Source organism: Chroicocephalus ridibundus, chromosome 3 (genome assembly GCF_963924245.1).
Source record: "Chroicocephalus ridibundus chromosome 3, bChrRid1.1, whole genome shotgun sequence".
Taxonomy (NCBI): Eukaryota; Metazoa; Chordata; class Aves; order Charadriiformes; family Laridae; genus Chroicocephalus; species Chroicocephalus ridibundus.
Window position 1 is genome coordinate 47,574,812 of NC_086286.1, and position 17,352 is coordinate 47,592,163.

The 17,352-nt window shown below is 39.1% G+C and overlaps 1 protein-coding gene across 2 annotated transcripts in view; it reads left to right on the forward strand.

The window, feature by feature from the left end:
* PCNX2 (pecanex 2) overlaps window positions 1-17,352 on the forward strand; it is a 161,074-nt gene that overhangs the window by 93,231 nt on the left and 50,491 nt on the right. For both annotated transcript variants that reach the window (XM_063329031.1, XM_063329032.1), the window contains 2 exons: window positions 6,306-6,414; window positions 11,114-11,243. In XM_063329031.1, the coding sequence (XP_063185101.1) occupies window positions 6,306-6,414; window positions 11,114-11,243 (239 nt within the window). The remainder of the gene's footprint in view (window positions 1-6,305; window positions 6,415-11,113; window positions 11,244-17,352) is intronic.

Genomic DNA, 17,352 nt, shown 5'->3' on the forward strand with positions numbered 1-17,352 from the left:
GCAATAAAACTCTTGGTTAGTTGGCATGTCCCATTGATTGATTTAGGTGGTACTTATAAGTCAAAAGCCACACTGTTTTTCCTGTCCCCTTCTGATTTTTCATCCTTCTCTAAATCTGATGTTTCACTTCAAAGCTTGTGGCATGAAGTCGTTAATTCATATTTTAATCCATTTCTTGCAATTCCTGCATACTGAAATCCAATGTCTTAATCAGCTGTACCCTCTTGGCTCACAGCTGTTTCCTCAACTTTTGATATCTGGCATATAAACCCTGTTAAGACACTTTCTGCTGAGTGAAATACCCAAGGCTACATCTGATATTTGACAGGATAATCCCAGTGGTATTTTCCATAGACTCCTTAACTCTCTTGAGCACCGTACAGTTCATGTTTCATTTTAATATTGGAGAAATGGTTTAATTGATTTTTTTCATTCAGCCTTCCATCACTGACCTCCTTGTCAGACTTCATTCCTGGCACTATTCCCAAATTGCATTTTCTCTCTTTTTTTGGTGTTTTTTTTTTTCTTTAGGATGAGACAAATGCAGTCAGGGGTGCAGGGAGATACGCACCCGCTCCCTGGGTTCAGTCTGGCTCACTACACACTGAGGGCTATATTCACGTACTTTCATGCTGATAGAAATGTGTTCTGTATCTGTAGATGCAGGTGCTGAAAAAGAAATCTTGAGTATCTGGTGCTTCAGCACAGAACTTATTCTCTGCATTTTTTACGTCCACTTCTAGTAAAGAAAACTTCTAGGAAGATGCAGTCTTGGAAGGAGCCATGCCTATGAAGACTTCACTGAAGAGGCTGTATCAGTGCAGCTCCCAGCTGATGTATTTCGCTTGTCTGGCCCTCTGCAAATTAAGCCGATTAGCTCTGATCTTGTCCTTTTTGCCCACCTCGGGAAATATGGGAAACTGTTTCTTACAGTACCACAGGCTCCTTCCCTGGGCTCTTGCTGTCAGCCAACAGTGTTGGAAAAAGCAGCCTCTGCCATGAGCAGATCCAGGGCTGTTAGGATTTATCATCATCTTATTGTCATAATCCTCATCATACTTACTGCTGCTTGACGGCTAACATTTGACTTCAAATGTAAGGCTTCTGAGCCTTGTTACTCAAACTGTTTAAAACATGCCTATTTCGTGCTCTGTTGATGTTAAGTGTCGAACACTGTGTTTCAGGAATGTATCCCTCCGAGGTTTGGTATCAGAGCCTTGGACTGATTGTATTTTGATCCTCTTATATATGTTGCATTAGACAATGATCTTGAAATCCCACGATATAAAGGCTTCAAATGTCTGTAAGGAGATGCAAATAAAGGCAGCCTAGAAAGTATTTGGTGTAGACTCAAACATAGTGCTGTTCATAATGTCACAATGACTTAAGACATAAGCATTAAAAAGCTTTAATATTTCCAGTAAGTCTTGTTTTGTAGGATTTCGTAGGTGAAGTTTGTTTTAAATGGCATTAAATAAAAACCAGGAAGTAAGTCAATGATTTGCAAAGCAAAGGCATGAACTAGAATAAAATTATTCCACTTAAATTTAATTTCATATCCCTAAACTCATACATACTTACAACTTTTCCCTTGTAATGTATCTTAATTTTTATTGACATACCAAAAAATATTATGAGTAGATATTAGAATTTATTTCCAAGGATCGGAGCCATCAATTGACCAGAACTAGCTTAACATGAAAAACTAAATACCCACCTAGCATCTGAGAATCTGACTTCAAATCTGTCTCAAGTTATTAGGATCTAAACAGAAATATAAATGAATACAAGTTCAAAGTGGGAAATAATTGCTTTCTGCATTTAACTTTTTTAATCTCTATATCAATTCTGTGTTGCATGTAGAGTATATAGCCACACGCATATGAGTTATTTTTGTTTAAAACCAATTTGTACATATACTTTTTCTAAAGCACAGCAAAATTCAAGCTTAGCAAAAAAACGTTAATGTTTATGCATTATTTAGTCCCAGTATTGCCAAGGAATCTGCCTACACAGAATCCCAACAGATGCTAAACAGATAAAAAGGCTGCCAAAAGCTGAAAGCATTGCATGCTCTCCATCTCACATTCAGTGTCATTTAAATTCAGGTGTTAATCTCTGCCTAGTTTATTGAAAGCTACCAAACTGAGTAAAGGAGATCATATTTTAGTGATGTTTCAGACTCCCAAAATCTTTTTTTTTAATACATCCTAACATTAACTTCTGGTTTGTGATGTTACTTAAATTTGGTTAAGTAAGAATAACCAGATTTAAAAGAAATCCTGAGAAGATAAGTCTTTGCCTTTGCTTTGTTTATAGATATGTAGAATGTGCCAGAGGTCTGTAGAGGCTTCAGAACTCATAGAGAACTTAAGGATAATTAAAATGATAAAATGTGTGTATCCACATAAAATAAATACAAAAGAAAGATGCACGTTCTGCACTTTCATTTGACAGTAGCGGGAATGTGCTGGCTTAAATTCACTGAGTATACTAATAATTTAAACTCTTTATCGAAGACTTAAAAACTGTTCACTGTGCAAAACTGTCACATCGGTAACAATATCCAAGACTATTGGAACTTTATGTCCCCTAAATAATACATCGTTTTTCTGCTTACTGAACTGTAGAAAACATTGAAGATCTGAGACGGCTTAATAAAAGTATTCTCATATAAATCATCCTAAACTGGGAGGGAGAAGTCTTAATGAAAAATTAATCTTTATATATACATGTTTAAGGAAATCATTATAAAGAGAGGGTTAAAACTCAGCACAGATTTTTTTTTTTTTAATCCCCCCCCTTCACTTTAGAAGGGAAAGTTTCCCCTTTGTATCTAGCACTGTTAAAAATACATCTCACACCCTCAGGAGCAAGTTATTATCTGTATTCAGACAAAACTTTGCTGAGGATAAATTGCGTATTTCACAGAATCACAGGAGGACTGACCTGTCCCATCAGGTCCCATGGAAGTGTTTTTGTCTAGTTTGTTTAAATGTACCCTTAATTAATCCTTCAGTGCTTAGGGTGTCCCCATTTCTCCATGCTTTCCACAGGTCTCAGGGGCCTGCAGTTCCTGAAGTCTTACCGGTAAAGACCAATGCAAAGAAGCAACTGAGTACCTTCACCTTCTCCATGTCCTTTGTCACCAGGTCCCCTGCCCCATTCAGCAGCGGGTCCGTGTTTTCCCCAGTCTGTCTTTTGCTGCTGATATACCTGTAGAAGTCCTTCCAGTTGCCTTTCACTTTCCTCGCCAGATTCAACTCCAGATGTGCTTTGCCTTTCCTGTTTCTAATCCTAATTCTTTCTGACAATTTAAAAAAGATGTTGAATGTTTTCCTCTTAAGCTAGCATCTTATGATTATTGAAGACTGAAATGCAGTTAGTTGTAGCTGAAATAAGAGAATGACTGTTTCTGAGGATCAGCGTCCTCCTATTTATGAAGGCAGTTTTTAGCAGCTTCAGTTTCTTTCTGTGAGAAAAGTAATAGAGCTTCGTGAATCTTTGGAGTTCCTATGTCAGATATAGGAGAAAGTATGTAGTAAATTGGGTAAAACTGATAAGGAACAATATATTTTTCAGTGAAAATATAAAGCCAAGTTCTCCCTTCGTAAATCTCTATATTGTAGCTGCTAGGTGACATCATCTTTAACAAGCGTAGTTAGATATGTAAAATGCTAATGACACGTTACCCTTAAGGTGTTTTGCAGAATGTGCCCTGGAAGCCGTAATTTAAGAGGTAATAGAGACACTTGACAACTCTTAATGAAAGCAGCACCTTGAAAATCACACGTTTCCAGGCCTTTAGGTGCAGTGTCATAAGGTTCTCAAAAACCAAGAGAGGTTCACAAGAGTGCTCTTCTTAGGTTCATGTTTTTGCAAATGGAAATGAGCTCCATTGCCTGTCTTGTGGAAACATTAGCCGAGAGGCAGGTGTTGAAAGAAGCAACAGCGAGTTCAAGCAGCGGTGAATGTAGAAATAGTCAGATTTGTTAAAAGCAACAGGGAACTTGGGCTCCGTGGCCTGTTGTGCAAGAACGTGTAAATATTAAAGAATGATTAAAACGAATATAACAGAACGAGAAGCCAGAAGAGTCTCCTCCTGGATTTGGTTTCCTAGCAAACGCAAAACCTGAATTTTATTTGAGGTTTGAAAACCTTTTGATGAACCCTGAGCTTTGACCACAGCTGGGGTAATTTATGGCTTTGTGATTTCAATCTGTAACAGGCAGAACTTTGCTGGGTTGTGCTGCAGTTTTGAATTTTTGAGGTTTCAGATGTGAGTCATTAGCTTTTTCAGCCCTTCGCTTAAATCTTTCAGCAGATACAATTTTTCTCCCAGATTTTCATTCAGACATTTCAGATAAATAAAAATTAAGCAAAACAAAGCAACCCCACAGCCTGCTAAACAGGGTTCAAATAAATAAAAGTCAGTTCTAGTTTCAGTTCCATTTATCTAAAGTTGTATTTTTCAAGTCACATATAGTATTTTTGAGAGGAAACAAAGATGATAAGATGTGGATTTCTCAATCTAAGTAGGGGTAACCAGGCTGTGCCTTGAAGACATCATAACAGCTTGTTTTTATCAGGGTTTTGCTGGTTTTAAATGGTATGCCTGTGCAAAGTTAACGTAATCTGTGTTCTGCATATTGCTCCCAATTTGAGTCATGCCAAAGCACAGAAAGCATGTGAAGCACTGCTTGCATCTCAGCTGGAAGGTTTATCAGTTAGAACTGGAATTAGCATGACACGGCAGCTGCTTCTGTGATTCTTTGGTAGCACAAAGACCAAATCCCATTAATGCTATCAGTCATTCTTACCTCCCTCCCAATTCATTTGCAATTACTTACAACAATTCATAGAGGAGCTCAATCAGACATCTTGTAAGTGTCTTGCTGATATGGCTACAGGTGGCCCGGTGTTACTTTGGAGGTTGTAGCTTAAGGACAGATGAAATGAGTTAGCCAGTGAAGGTGCATCCTCTCTGACTGCCAACGTACTGGTAAACGAAGAGCGCCTAGGACCATGCTCTGTCCCTGAGGCCAGCTGTCGTGGGGAAGCTTGTGTCCATGCTAATGAACTCTCACAGCCTGTATGCAAGGTTGAGGTATGGAATTGCCACCTGGAAATGGACCACAGAGGGCTTTCATTCAAAAGGATGCCTGGGGATTGCTTGGAAGAGTACTGGCTTGGCCAGAGCAAAACCTTTCTAGGGACATTTCTGAAAATTTGACAACATACACAATACCAGTGCCTGGGAACACTCCCTAGAAGCATTTCATGTACAAGTATTGATGTAGCCTCAGTGTCTTCCAGGACGTTGGCAATGTCTTGTTTCTTACTAATTCAATTAAAAAATTTACTCTAGGAAATGCAACATATAGCTATATACGCTTGAAATATTGCATATACTCCTGTTTCGCTGTCAGCTTCTCTGTGTGTTGAGCGCTAATGTCCATTGATCGCCAAATCTTTCCTGACGGTTTGTCAGGAACCTACTCTGCAGTACTAATCTGATGGCTCAGTGCAGACGAGACATAAGATCTGTTTTGGCCTGATGCCAAGAGAACTGGCAGAAAAAAAACGTATTCTAGGGAATAAGTACACATCATTCTTGAATCAGAAACTGCTAGTTGCAGCACCAAGCATATTTTACAGGAAGCAAAAGTAAATTCAGTGTGTTTTTCAATTTGTACCACACAACCAATAAAAATTCATATTAATGCAAAGTTTATAAGGTAGGATGGTTTGATCTTGAAAATGCAGCCACAATTCATGGTTAATGCCCAGCATATGCTTACATAGATAGTGATGGTTTCTCCCATTGATTCAACAAATGAAAATGTTCTGTTCTTGAGAAATAAGTCTGACTTCCGTGTACAGAGCCACACATGTTGCTCATCGAGCATCATCTGTTCGCTATATCCACTTTCTTCTGGAATCTCTTCTCCTGTAACTATCTGACTGGTGCTGTGATATACGCAGCAAATATCAGAACCTGTTTTCCTACTTTCTACTTAAAGCAGACATACTTTTGGGGAAAGGTAATCTGGGAGCTACCTCTCAGTATGGTGGTAAAAAAAGTTGCTCATTGCAAGTTTGAATTTCAAATGAAGAATATACTTGTGTGCCTTACTAAAGTAAAGCCTTAATGCTCATGAAAACTAACAATGCAATATAATTTATCTCACGTTTATTCCAGGTCACGGTTCTAAGTGTCACTTGCCAATATTAGTATTGAAATTATATCAGTGCCTAAAAAGTCACCATGTTTTTTCTTCCCCCCCTCCTTTTTTTTTTTCCAGCTGTGGGACCTGCTGCAGAAGTTGCAGTTCATCATGACATACATTGCTCCCTGGCAGATTGCCTGGGGATCATCGTTCCATGTTTTTGCTCAGCTCTTTGCAATACCTCATATCCTTTATAAATTTGGTTTTCTTTATTCTTAAATTCCTCTTCATGTATGTAATTTACTTACAGTGTTTGAACAAGGTGCAAAATTACTAGGTAACTTATTTCAAAATCTGAAAATGCTTGGAGCATCTCCTGAGACATATAGTTTTCTCTCTTTCTTGGCTGCATGGGATCTGAAACTGGGAAACTGACTCAAACTGATCTGTTTATGCCTGCTCCCTTCTCACTGGGCCGCGTTCTGCAGATCACTTCCTTCCACAGTCCTCAGCACTGACTTTTGATGCATCCAGAAAAAAACATTGTGAGTGACATATTTGCTCCCACTTGGGTGGACTTTTATGTGTGCAGAAGCTAGTTTTGTGAAGTGCTGGGCATATGGCTGACTGAGCTCTACAATATTGGTTACTTCCTCAGTTGCTTCTAGTTGGTATCTCAGATACAAATTCATTTTAGTGAGCCAATATCTGTTGGAACTGTCCAGCTTTTTTTTTTTTTTCACATTTCAGAAAAAGCTGGGGTTTAACGTTTTAATGTACATTTTTTCAATCTGTTGCGTTCTCCTTTTTAACATTTCCACTCTGTTTTGTGAGTAACATTATATGTTCGTCAACACCAAAGCAGTCCTTTGGAAACAGTTTGTTTCAGTGCCTTTTTCAGGACTGTGAACGTTGGTTTTGTGGATATGGAGAGTAAAACACAGAGTTCAATGACCCCCCAAGTGTCTGTAGGTTAAAAAATATATATTGAATTTTTGGAACAAAAGTTTTTAATCTTAAAGCCCCAATTCAGTTAGAAACTTAATACAGGAAAATGATAAAAAAAAATAAATGAAGCGCTTTAACTGAACAAATTTAAATTTATTGACGTCTAAAGCATTCTTGGAGACTAACTTTTCATTTCTTCCTTCCCTCCCAATCACAGTTGTGGAAGAAAATTTGACAAAGTGGTTTTAGTTCAGAGTGAAGAGTTTACTTTCTCCTGTTTGTTAGGTATACACACTTAAGTCTTTGTCCCTTTCATCCCACACTGGTATTTTTGCCCCCTTGAGTGAATTCTTCCCTCTGCCCTTTGCTGTGATATATTGAACCATATGCAGCCTTGGTTAACTATGCGTATGTTTTGAGATAGGAAGTACAAATGAGAGCCTTGGACAGAGGCAATTGCAGACGGAATAATTCCCTGAGAGAGAGCTTTAGATTGCCTGTTTACAAAAGGAAAATGTTATAAGGATCTGTTCAAGCGCTTTGAGTGATTTGTAGCAAATTATTACAGAATTCCACAACAAAAAATTATTTTCAGCTCTGTTGTAAGTATGTATTGCAGGAGAAGTCTATATAAGGTTATTTAGCAAAACATTTAAGAACTAAGATTATATGTCAACAAGTTTCCCTTTGGTCACAAGTATTTTGTGCAGTGATAACTTTACTCTTGGTAAAAGTAACAGTTAAGCTTTGCAAAATGGAAAGCAGTTTATTAAGCAGGATTTAGTTTATTTACACAGTTATTACTGAAGTGGCCTAGACTAGCTTTCTATTATTTATATTGATAATATCCGTTGGAAATGCAAATCTGTCTTTTAAGGCAACGTTACAATTAAGATACTGGTTAAATGCCCAAGTTCCTATTCCCACAACAATAACTTTGCCTTTTTGCATGGTATCTTTATTTGTTGTTACCATAACCCTGCAAACAGTACTAACGAATGCACGTTGCAGCTTGCAGAGGCACTAAGCCTGCCATTTCTTTGCAGAGTTTAATTATTTGTGGTTCTTAATTGCCTAAATCACTTCTGCAAATGGGACATAAATTTTTAAATTTTGAAGTGCCCCTGGGAGCTTTAGCCATAGAGCTCAGCGATACGAGAAGTTCTGCGTGCTTTAATGCGTTTGATTCCGGTGCGCAGAGCACAAAGGGCAACAAGCGTGGAGCTTTGCCTGGTGGAGGTTGTGGAGCCTCCACTATTAGACACCTTCAGGACTTTAGATGAACATCTGTCAGGAGACATACATGTTTAGCTGATCCTTCCTCGTCTCTGCTAGATGGACTAGGGGACCCCTCAAAGTCCCTCCTAATCCTGAAAGACAAGGAACGGGAATGGGCTTCTGGCTTGAGGAGACACCTGCAACTTCAGTTGCCAGTGCTTAAATGAGTAGGAAAAGGTTATGTGTTTATAATTATCAGTGCACTGAGAAAGTCAGTGTAGTTTGCAGTCGAAGGAGGATTTTACATAATAAATCAATGGTGAGATTTGGAAAGAAAGGATTCAGATTATCCTGCTTATGAGAGCTTCTGCTTTGGCTGTTTCAGAGTTACAGCTCCAGCACCAGAAAAGGAAGCCCTGTGACGGCTCAGTTCTCCCATCTTCTAAGTGAACATCTGCTTGGAAGTGACAAAACATTTTTGGCCCATAGAAACTGCAATTACAAATGTGGAGTTTGGGAAACAGGATTTGCACTGACCTTACTGCAAATGTGTGTTGTTAAAAAAAGGGGATGGAAGACTTTGAAAATGACAGTCTTTCGGGTACTTGTTCTGAAACTGATTGGAATCTAAACAGATTTTTTAATTACAAGAATTAGTCTTCAAAATAGAATGTTTTATTTCACGTTGAAGGGGGCTTAGTCGTTTCTTCTTCTCCAAATTTAATTTTGGCCATATTAAAAAATTAAATCCATTATTCGCCAAGGAACAAGTTCTGCTTCTACACTGTATAACCTAACAAAGATGGTACGCGGGAAAACTGGCTTGGGACGTAGAATAAAAAAGCGTGCCTGTAAGTTTTTGGCATTTCTTTTTTATCTGCTAGTTAAACATAATTAAAGCATTGGTATTAAAAAAAAATAAAAGGAAATCGGGGTACCATCAAATAAAAAAGCCCTGATGACAGATAATTGCCCGCTGTACACATCAGCTGTTTATGTAAGGGAGCTGGGTGCTGTTACTTGCTCTCATGACAAGCTTACATATATGAAACACTTTATTAAAACAGCTTTTCACAAGTCGAATAGGAAATGTCTTCCAATGTACATATAGTAGAGCATTATGTCTTTTAGCAAAAATAAAACTGTTGCTACTGATTATGTCTTAGACACAAACCGTTCACACTGAAGTCCTAAATGTCTTAACTCATGATGGTGGCAATTTTAAAATCAGTCATGACATTAGAACTCCTTTTAGAAAACTTGATTTGCTGTCCTTATCTGTCCTTCTTGTTCTCTTTTTGTCTCTTCAGCTCCCACGCCTCCTTCCCTTGTCTGACACTTGTAAATACTTGTTCATCTTTCACAGCCAATGCTGGTTATGATTACAGTGTAATGTGACAGTTTAACTTTTTTGATGCACTTGCTTCCTGCTCTGTGCTCTCTCTTGCTTTTTGAACTTTAGACTCTTGAGGGCAGCTTGTTTTGCGAGCTCGCTAATGCACAAAGACACCATTCCAGACCACTCTCTTTTAATAAGTTTGAGGGATTTGAGAGAGATCTTTTGGCAAATACTTGGTTTTAGATTTTGCAAATTGCTTTGAAAGCATGGCTAGCTAGCCTTTTTTATGGAAATACTGTACCACAAATGGTGATACATGTGTTAAAATGTTTTTGGTGAAGTCTCGAAGTCTGTGGGGGACACATACAGGATATTGTTATAAGAGGGTAAGCTAAAAGACTGTAGGTATTTTGTGATTTGACCTGAATTTTAGTTTGTTTGAGATGCACTTGAGTGTTGTACTTTGATAGTCACTCCTTACTCCATGACTTCTTTATGTGGCGCCTTCCTCCCAAGAGATGTAAGGAGGGACAACTATTCTCTTATGCCAACTTGGAGACAGTTTTCCTGAGATTTCATGGATGTGGTATGAATTAATGAAGAATTAAAGCCTAACGTTAAACTTGCTTGGGTTAAGTTCCTTTCAACTTGGTCACGTTCCTTTCAACTTGCATGTTTTTCAGTGTCTTTGTTCATGTTCTAACTTGCTTTCCAGCAATCTGGAATATGAATTTAGATTTAAAGTAAGCTATGGATTCAGGCATTCATTATGATGCTTATGTGTGATATTTACTAATCCCCTGTCCTCAGCTTCTACCTTCGTATATATTTTAAAAAGTATGAAATACTGAACATTTTTTACCCTTTCATTCAGCGTGGAATATTAAATTGTCAGTAAAGATTGACACAAAAACACGATTTTAAGCCAGCAGGTTGTGTAGCTCTACATACTAGGTCATTACAAAATAAGCAGAAATACAGAATGAAATACTAGACACATTGGGAGCAAGACTCCAGTGCAGACAACTGAGAATTTCCAAGAAAATGAGGTTTTTGTGTTTTAAACTCTGTATGACAGACTCTGGAAGGGCACTTTGTGTTGTAGAAGGTACACTAAGGTAGCTGGAAAAGGGCACTTACTGCTCTGCCTACGCTCAGGATCTGTCCTCGGGCAGAGATTAGACAGGGTCACCCTGCTAATAACATGCTCCGTTCAAACATGTCACCTCCATTACAGCTGTGTAGCATTGAAGAGCCACCGACTCCATGCTGGTAATTGGCAGTTTGGCACTGCCTGCCTTCCTTTCCTTTCCTTACCACTTCTTTGGTAAAATAAATAACAAGAAAAAGGCAAAAATAAATAGTTCGAAGACCTGCCTCAACAATGGTTTAAAAGTATGAAGAAATCATTTGTGTTACCTTAACTTGCAATTTTCAGACTCTGCTATGCTTTTTTTTCAAACTCTGGCCACTTCAGTCTTCTCTACACCACTGAGTCCATTTCTTGGTAGTGTCATCTTTATCGCATCATACGCAAGACCGATCAAGTTCTGGGAGAAAAACTACAAGTAAGACTATTCAAAAATTTTCTACATTTGTTATTTGTAAAGGTTTTGCTGTCATTAGTTTCATTTCTGGTGGTATTTTTCTTTCTGAACATAATCCTTAAATTGTTGTAGGGCGTAAGAGGTTTATCTTTGAGTCTTGATTCTGGTGTTTTGCTATTTCATGGTTATTTGGTTATTTCTGAAAATGTATTTAAACAATTGTCGTAGGTTACAGATGAGGTGTCATGTTGCATTTGTTGTACAGCCATACAGTAACGAAGCTGTGAAAAAAGATCAGTAAAACTCCCAGTAGTCAGCCTTTTTTGTCTTGCTAGCTAGTGTTAGCAACTAAATCTGTGAAGCCTTTGGCACTAGAAGTCAAGCTGCATTAATATTTTTTATACTAGCCTGATTAAATGTTACTGTTTGGGATGTGGCAGGTAACTCTCATAGTGAAGTGATGATGGGTGTACATTGTCATTACTTGCTACATCTGATCTTGGAGTTTGACTTATGAATTGGTTGGTTTTGTCAGATTTTAGCTGCCGTTCATTCAGCGTGACAAGGACGTAAACGTAGGGTATTGAAAAGGTTGAATACAGAGCTCTTCTGCTCCTTCTACCCAGTAGGATTTGAAAGCTCTTGGTAACTGGGATCTAATGGGCTCTCAGCAAGAGCTCTGGAGACAGGGAAACACTTATCTTTCCAGAGGGACGTAGTTTTTGCAAGGGATGAATAGCGGTCTACAATGTTAGGGGCTGGATTCGGTGACTAAAGAGAGTCCTTTGAGTCCTGTGCTCTGGGCAGAGTGTGAGCTCTTCACCACCTACTGACATGTAACCAGGCTTGGAGTAACTTCCTGCAGCTGCGGAACAGCAGTTTGAGGCACAAAGTGAAACTTGTATTGGCCAAATCAGGACGTGGCCGGACCAGCGTGAAGTGCTATACAGTTACCACACTTCTTGTGTCAGTGCCACTGATGTACCTGAGCACCTCAAGAGAATTCAAAAATAGAAATTACAGTGACAGATTTTTTTCCGTCTTTTAGGGGGAGGGGTCTGATTAGTTTGAAGAGTTTTATTTTTGTTTGATTTTGACTTGTGTCAGTGAGTGAATATGTACTTATCTATAAAGAGATTACTTAGACAAAGCCAAATCATATAAAGAGGCTTTGTATTTGCTTTTGAATGTGATGAGATTTATGGAAACCTTTTGAGGGGAGGTCAGTTTTGTACACTGAGGCCAGATCTTAACAAAATTCTACCTCACACGTCTTTTTTTGGGTCAACTCATTCATTATTTTGTAGGAGTGAAGTTGAGGAGAGTCATGGAAAGGCAGGAAGCTACCACAAATCCCATAACCAGCTTTACAATTTTGGACAGAATCTTTGAACGATATTAAGTAGGAAGTGGAGATTTTAACATCTGCTACATTTTACTTCAACCAGACCATTTTAAAGGCACATGGCTGCTTTTCTAGGTACCAGTTAAGAGAATGAAACTCGGTTGTAGGCACATCACTTCCATATAGCTGGGTTAGTGTTGAATCTGTAGGTTATTGTGGGTGGAAACAGAGGGGACCATTTTCATTTGCTTTTGGTTTGTCTAAGACTTTTGGGAAGAGAAGAACAGAAATGGTACTTGATGTTTGGTACTTAAACGGGGGGCGCGTGTATCTTGTTTTCATCAGTACTGACCATCTGTGACTCTCAGTAAGGAAAGTGAAGAAAAGTTGGTCTAATAATTTTTGAAAGCAAAGCTAATTATTTTACCCATGAACTGTAAAACCCCAAGTGCAAAAAAAACCTACCCCTTTTAATACTTTAAACCACCACTACTTGTCCTTTCAAAATAAGCAGTAACCACAACTTTGTCTTCAACATGAATGCTTAAATTAGACTCTTTGTGAAAAAAAATGTGCTTTGCTGTTAGAAATTCTAGTGTATCTTTTATGATTTTCTCACTTAAAACATAAAAACCACAACCTTGCCCCTCAAAAACCTTTCAGAAGTAGAAAACAGCCTTGTAGAAGATTTAGATAGTCATCACAGTGAAATAAATGTTTGCCTGAACCTGTGGCATCCCACGATATGCACATCTAATCACTCCTCCTCAATTTGTATACGTTTTGTCTCTAGCACTTCTGATTCTCCTTTGCCTCACTTCCGTTTCAGTGTTTTATTGCTCACATGAAGAACTGACAAGAGCGAGTGAGCACTGGACTGAAAAACTCCTCGGTCATTAAAGGGTCACAGTGAAAAGACAGAAGGCAGCAAGAAAAGGGAATAATTTTGTATTAAGAATAGGAAAATTTTCTACAAAATATTTTAAAATCATTGAATGAAGTGAGATGGGCCTTGCCTTACTGCTTTAAATCTTATCCCTTCGACATCTAAAAATTCAAAGGGATGGCATAATTGCTTTCTTTCGGAGCTGGGGAATTAAATAGGATGGGGGACTTGAGCTGGATGGGAAGTTGTTCTGGCTCCTGCACTGACCTGTCTCGGGGCTGCAGTGCCCTGCGGCCAGATGTGCGCTGAGCTTTCAGGTGCTGTAAGACAAATCAGAACAAACAGATGGGGAAGCTGGTGCATAGATTTTCTTTTTGGAGTGCATTGACAGTTTTGCCAAGTTCAGCGCGGTGTTCGTGGAAAGTCACAAGTTCACTGCAGTGCAGTCTGAGACATGCTTATAAGAAGCAGAAGCTCTGGCAGATTTTTCTGCTATTTCCATATTTATTGCCTGTTGACAGGAACTTTTGCCCAGGGAAAAACTACCTGCAGTGTGCTTTATATAGCTTTTTTGTTTTGTCTGCTTTGCATACTCATTTTCAAACACTTCCTTCCTCTATTGATGACTACGTTAAATTATCACATTTATATTAGCTACACAAAAACTCATTTACGTTTATATGAGGTTAGGGGTAGTCAATTCCATGGTTATATTTTTTGTAATTTAACCTCTTAATTGGACTAACTGAAAACAATTTTGACAAGCAGTCTGGATATCAAAATATCATGGTTTTGTTTTTCTTCCAAGTCATAAATTAGGTTGCTTTCTTAGAGTGTAATTTCTGTTCATCAGTATATGCACACTTCACTGCTGTCAAGCAAACTTCATTTTTTCTTTGTTTCACTTAAGGAAAACTTATTTTTGCATCTCATTTGGGCCAACAGTGTGAAATTAGAAGAGGAAAAACCATCTGGTTAGTTTTCTGTAAAGTGAATCCAAAGCTGAAGCTTTGGACATTAGTGAGCAGAGAGTACCATGTTTATTAAAAGAGCTGGGCTATTAGGCCAGCAGACTGAGTGGTGAGCAACTGCTCCATCTGTTCCTTAAAGTGTTGATTTGGTTGTCTCTACCTGGTGTTTTCTGAGTGCATACATACATACACATCTTGCATTTCCAATGTTTCTCTTAGTCCCACTTTTTCTGCTGGCTAAAGAGGAGTTTGATTCCTCAGGTTTCTGGCCGGGCATCTGCCACTCTAGATGATGTGAGCTGGAGCTGAAAGTCTGAAAGAATTAAGATGATGGCTTGTTTGTTTTTTCAAGGAGATGGAGGAACTCAAGCGGGTAAAAAAAAAATAAAAATCATAGATTCATTTTGACAGTAAGCAAACTGTGAAATTCCAGCAAGCTCTTCAAAATTCAGGAATCATACTGTGCCTGTTTGTGCTCTTGCAGTGTGCGCGCAGAGCATGGGTGTTCTTCCCTGCAATCAGCAGATGCTGTTTGTTTATAGTGTGCTCTTTGGTACCCAGTGTGTGCGGAGTCTAGTACACCAATAATACATCACTGAGGTCAGGGATCTTCTGGGGAGGAAGGGATGTGTGACTTTAAGAAAAAGAAGACAAAATAAGGCACTAAGGCAGGCAATTAAGAAAGAACAACTTCTCATGCAACCACTTGCTTAGAGCTTTTGCTGCCATTGCTGTTGAAAGGAGAGGTGTGTAAAATTAGAAAGCTGGTCTGCTGCTCGTGAGCTAGGTGTCTTGTGGGAGTCCGACTATGAGAAATTTTCTCTTTTTAAAAGAAAAAAAAAAAGTTTGATGCAACACTGGCTTTGTCCTGGCATTAGCCTGAGTCCTGCTTCCCAGTTTGAAGAGTCCTGTTTTAGTCTTTATTTTTACAGCTGTTGGAATGATTAGGCTGTAGATGTCAGAGAGAGAAAAGGAAATAGCAGTAAATCTTGTTTAATGTATAGGCACTTTAAAGCACAAAGTGTTTGTTCAAACGCTGTTCCATTCCTCGGCTTTGCTTTTTTTCTTAAATACTTTGTCACGCTGCAGCCTGAGGGTCCCCCTCCTCCCTTCCTCTTATCTTGCTTTGTATCTTGGATGAGGCAATGGCCAGAACAGAGTAGGAAGTTTACTTTCATTCCCCAGTGGGTCTAACCGCTGGATCGCATCAAGCAGCCTGTTCTCTGCTGCAGCTGTGACTTGTCCCCACAAACAGCATACTGACACCAGGAATATGGAGACTTCACTGCCTGCAAGTCACTCATCTCTCTCCCGCTCCTTGTTTCTATTCTTTCTTGGTCATCTGGTTCAGTGCCTGTTTTTGGGTAAGGCACAGCTTGCATTTGCTTTGAAGGGTCTCAAGTGAATTACTGTGTGGTGTCTCTGAATTAGTTAGGTGTCTCTAAAGAGGCTGTGATTTAATTGCCAGTTATCTCAGAATGGCATTACCGGATGCCTCTCTGTGTTTGAGAATATGTGAGCAAGCCTTTCTTTTCTCCATCTTTTCAAAAAAAGTGTATCACTATGTTATTGCCCCAATCGTTGTGGTTTGGAAAATAGGCACCTGTAAGGCTAATACAGCTGGGAATGGAGGGTGAGGAAAACCTGCCCTGCCTCGGATCTAGCGAGGCTGGCATTTTCTTTTTTCCTACCAGCTCACTTAACCCGCCCATCATGGGCAACCTGCAGGTGGAATGGGAAGAGCTTTCCCAGTGTAGACGTAATTAGGTTTGACCCCACATTATGCACGTTTGCAGGAAAAGGAGTTGTGAAATGTACCCGTCTGCTCCCTCCCTTTTTCCTATAAAATAACAGGCCTTCCACTTCCAAATGCTTATTTTTTAACACACCCTAGTGCATCTGCTTTCCCTGTGAGCCTGCTCATCTGTTACAGCTGCTAAACCCCCTGCTCCGAACACAAAACATCATTCAACCATAACTGTCTATGGGCCTTGTTTGGGAGCTGCACGTTCAGGCCTTTCAGGTTCTCCTTTTTAGGGCTGGATTTCTTTTTTTTGTCTTTTCTTACTGTGTTGTTTGATTTTTCACATGTTCTTAGACCTCCATAGTGGTGATGTTTACAGAGGAACAACTGCAGCAGATGTTTATAATTCAGTAATGCCTTGGACATTGATTTACAATGAATACTTTAAAGCAAGGTACATTAACCTCTGAAGTCAACAATTATAGCATAACCTAGGCATAGGAGAATCTTTTTTCCTCTAATCGACAGGAGTTAGTGTTTGCCTTATTTCCTCAAATATCACTTCAGAAATGTTATGTTCTGACTACTGTCACTGCCTGTTCTCCTTAATTAGGGTTCAAACTTTTCTGAGTACTTCCAGCCACCTGGCATGAAAGGCACATCGCAGCCATGAGTTTTACTGTTCATTGCAATCGGTTTAGTTTCTTCTGAACTGTTTCTCTGCTAATTTCTGTGTTTCTTTCTTACTGCTTCTATTGCTATACTGTTTTTTATGAACTGATCAGAAAGAAGCACTGCATTCCAGTTGCATGACTTTGGAGTGTACTGAGGTTCTGGTGCCTTTGTTATCAGCTATTACTCAGTTTTATGAATGCTAGCCTCTTTGATGACCGTAGCTCTTTTAAGAGAGGTCTTCACTGAGTTGGCCTCAGGGCTCCTCCAGGCTTTTATTGAGTGTTAAGTTAACGTAGAACTCAGCAAAATAGTATAGATAAGTACGAGCATATAGATAAAACCAAAATGGGTGCTTATTAGTGCCTAGGACTTACAAGTCAAGACAAAGAGGACCAACGAATGAAGGGGTGTTAGTCTGAATTTTTGGTGTGTTGTCTTCAAATCAGAAGAGCTTGCCTGATCCCGTTCACAAAGCACGTGGAATTTGATGAGAGTCTTCCTGCAGACTA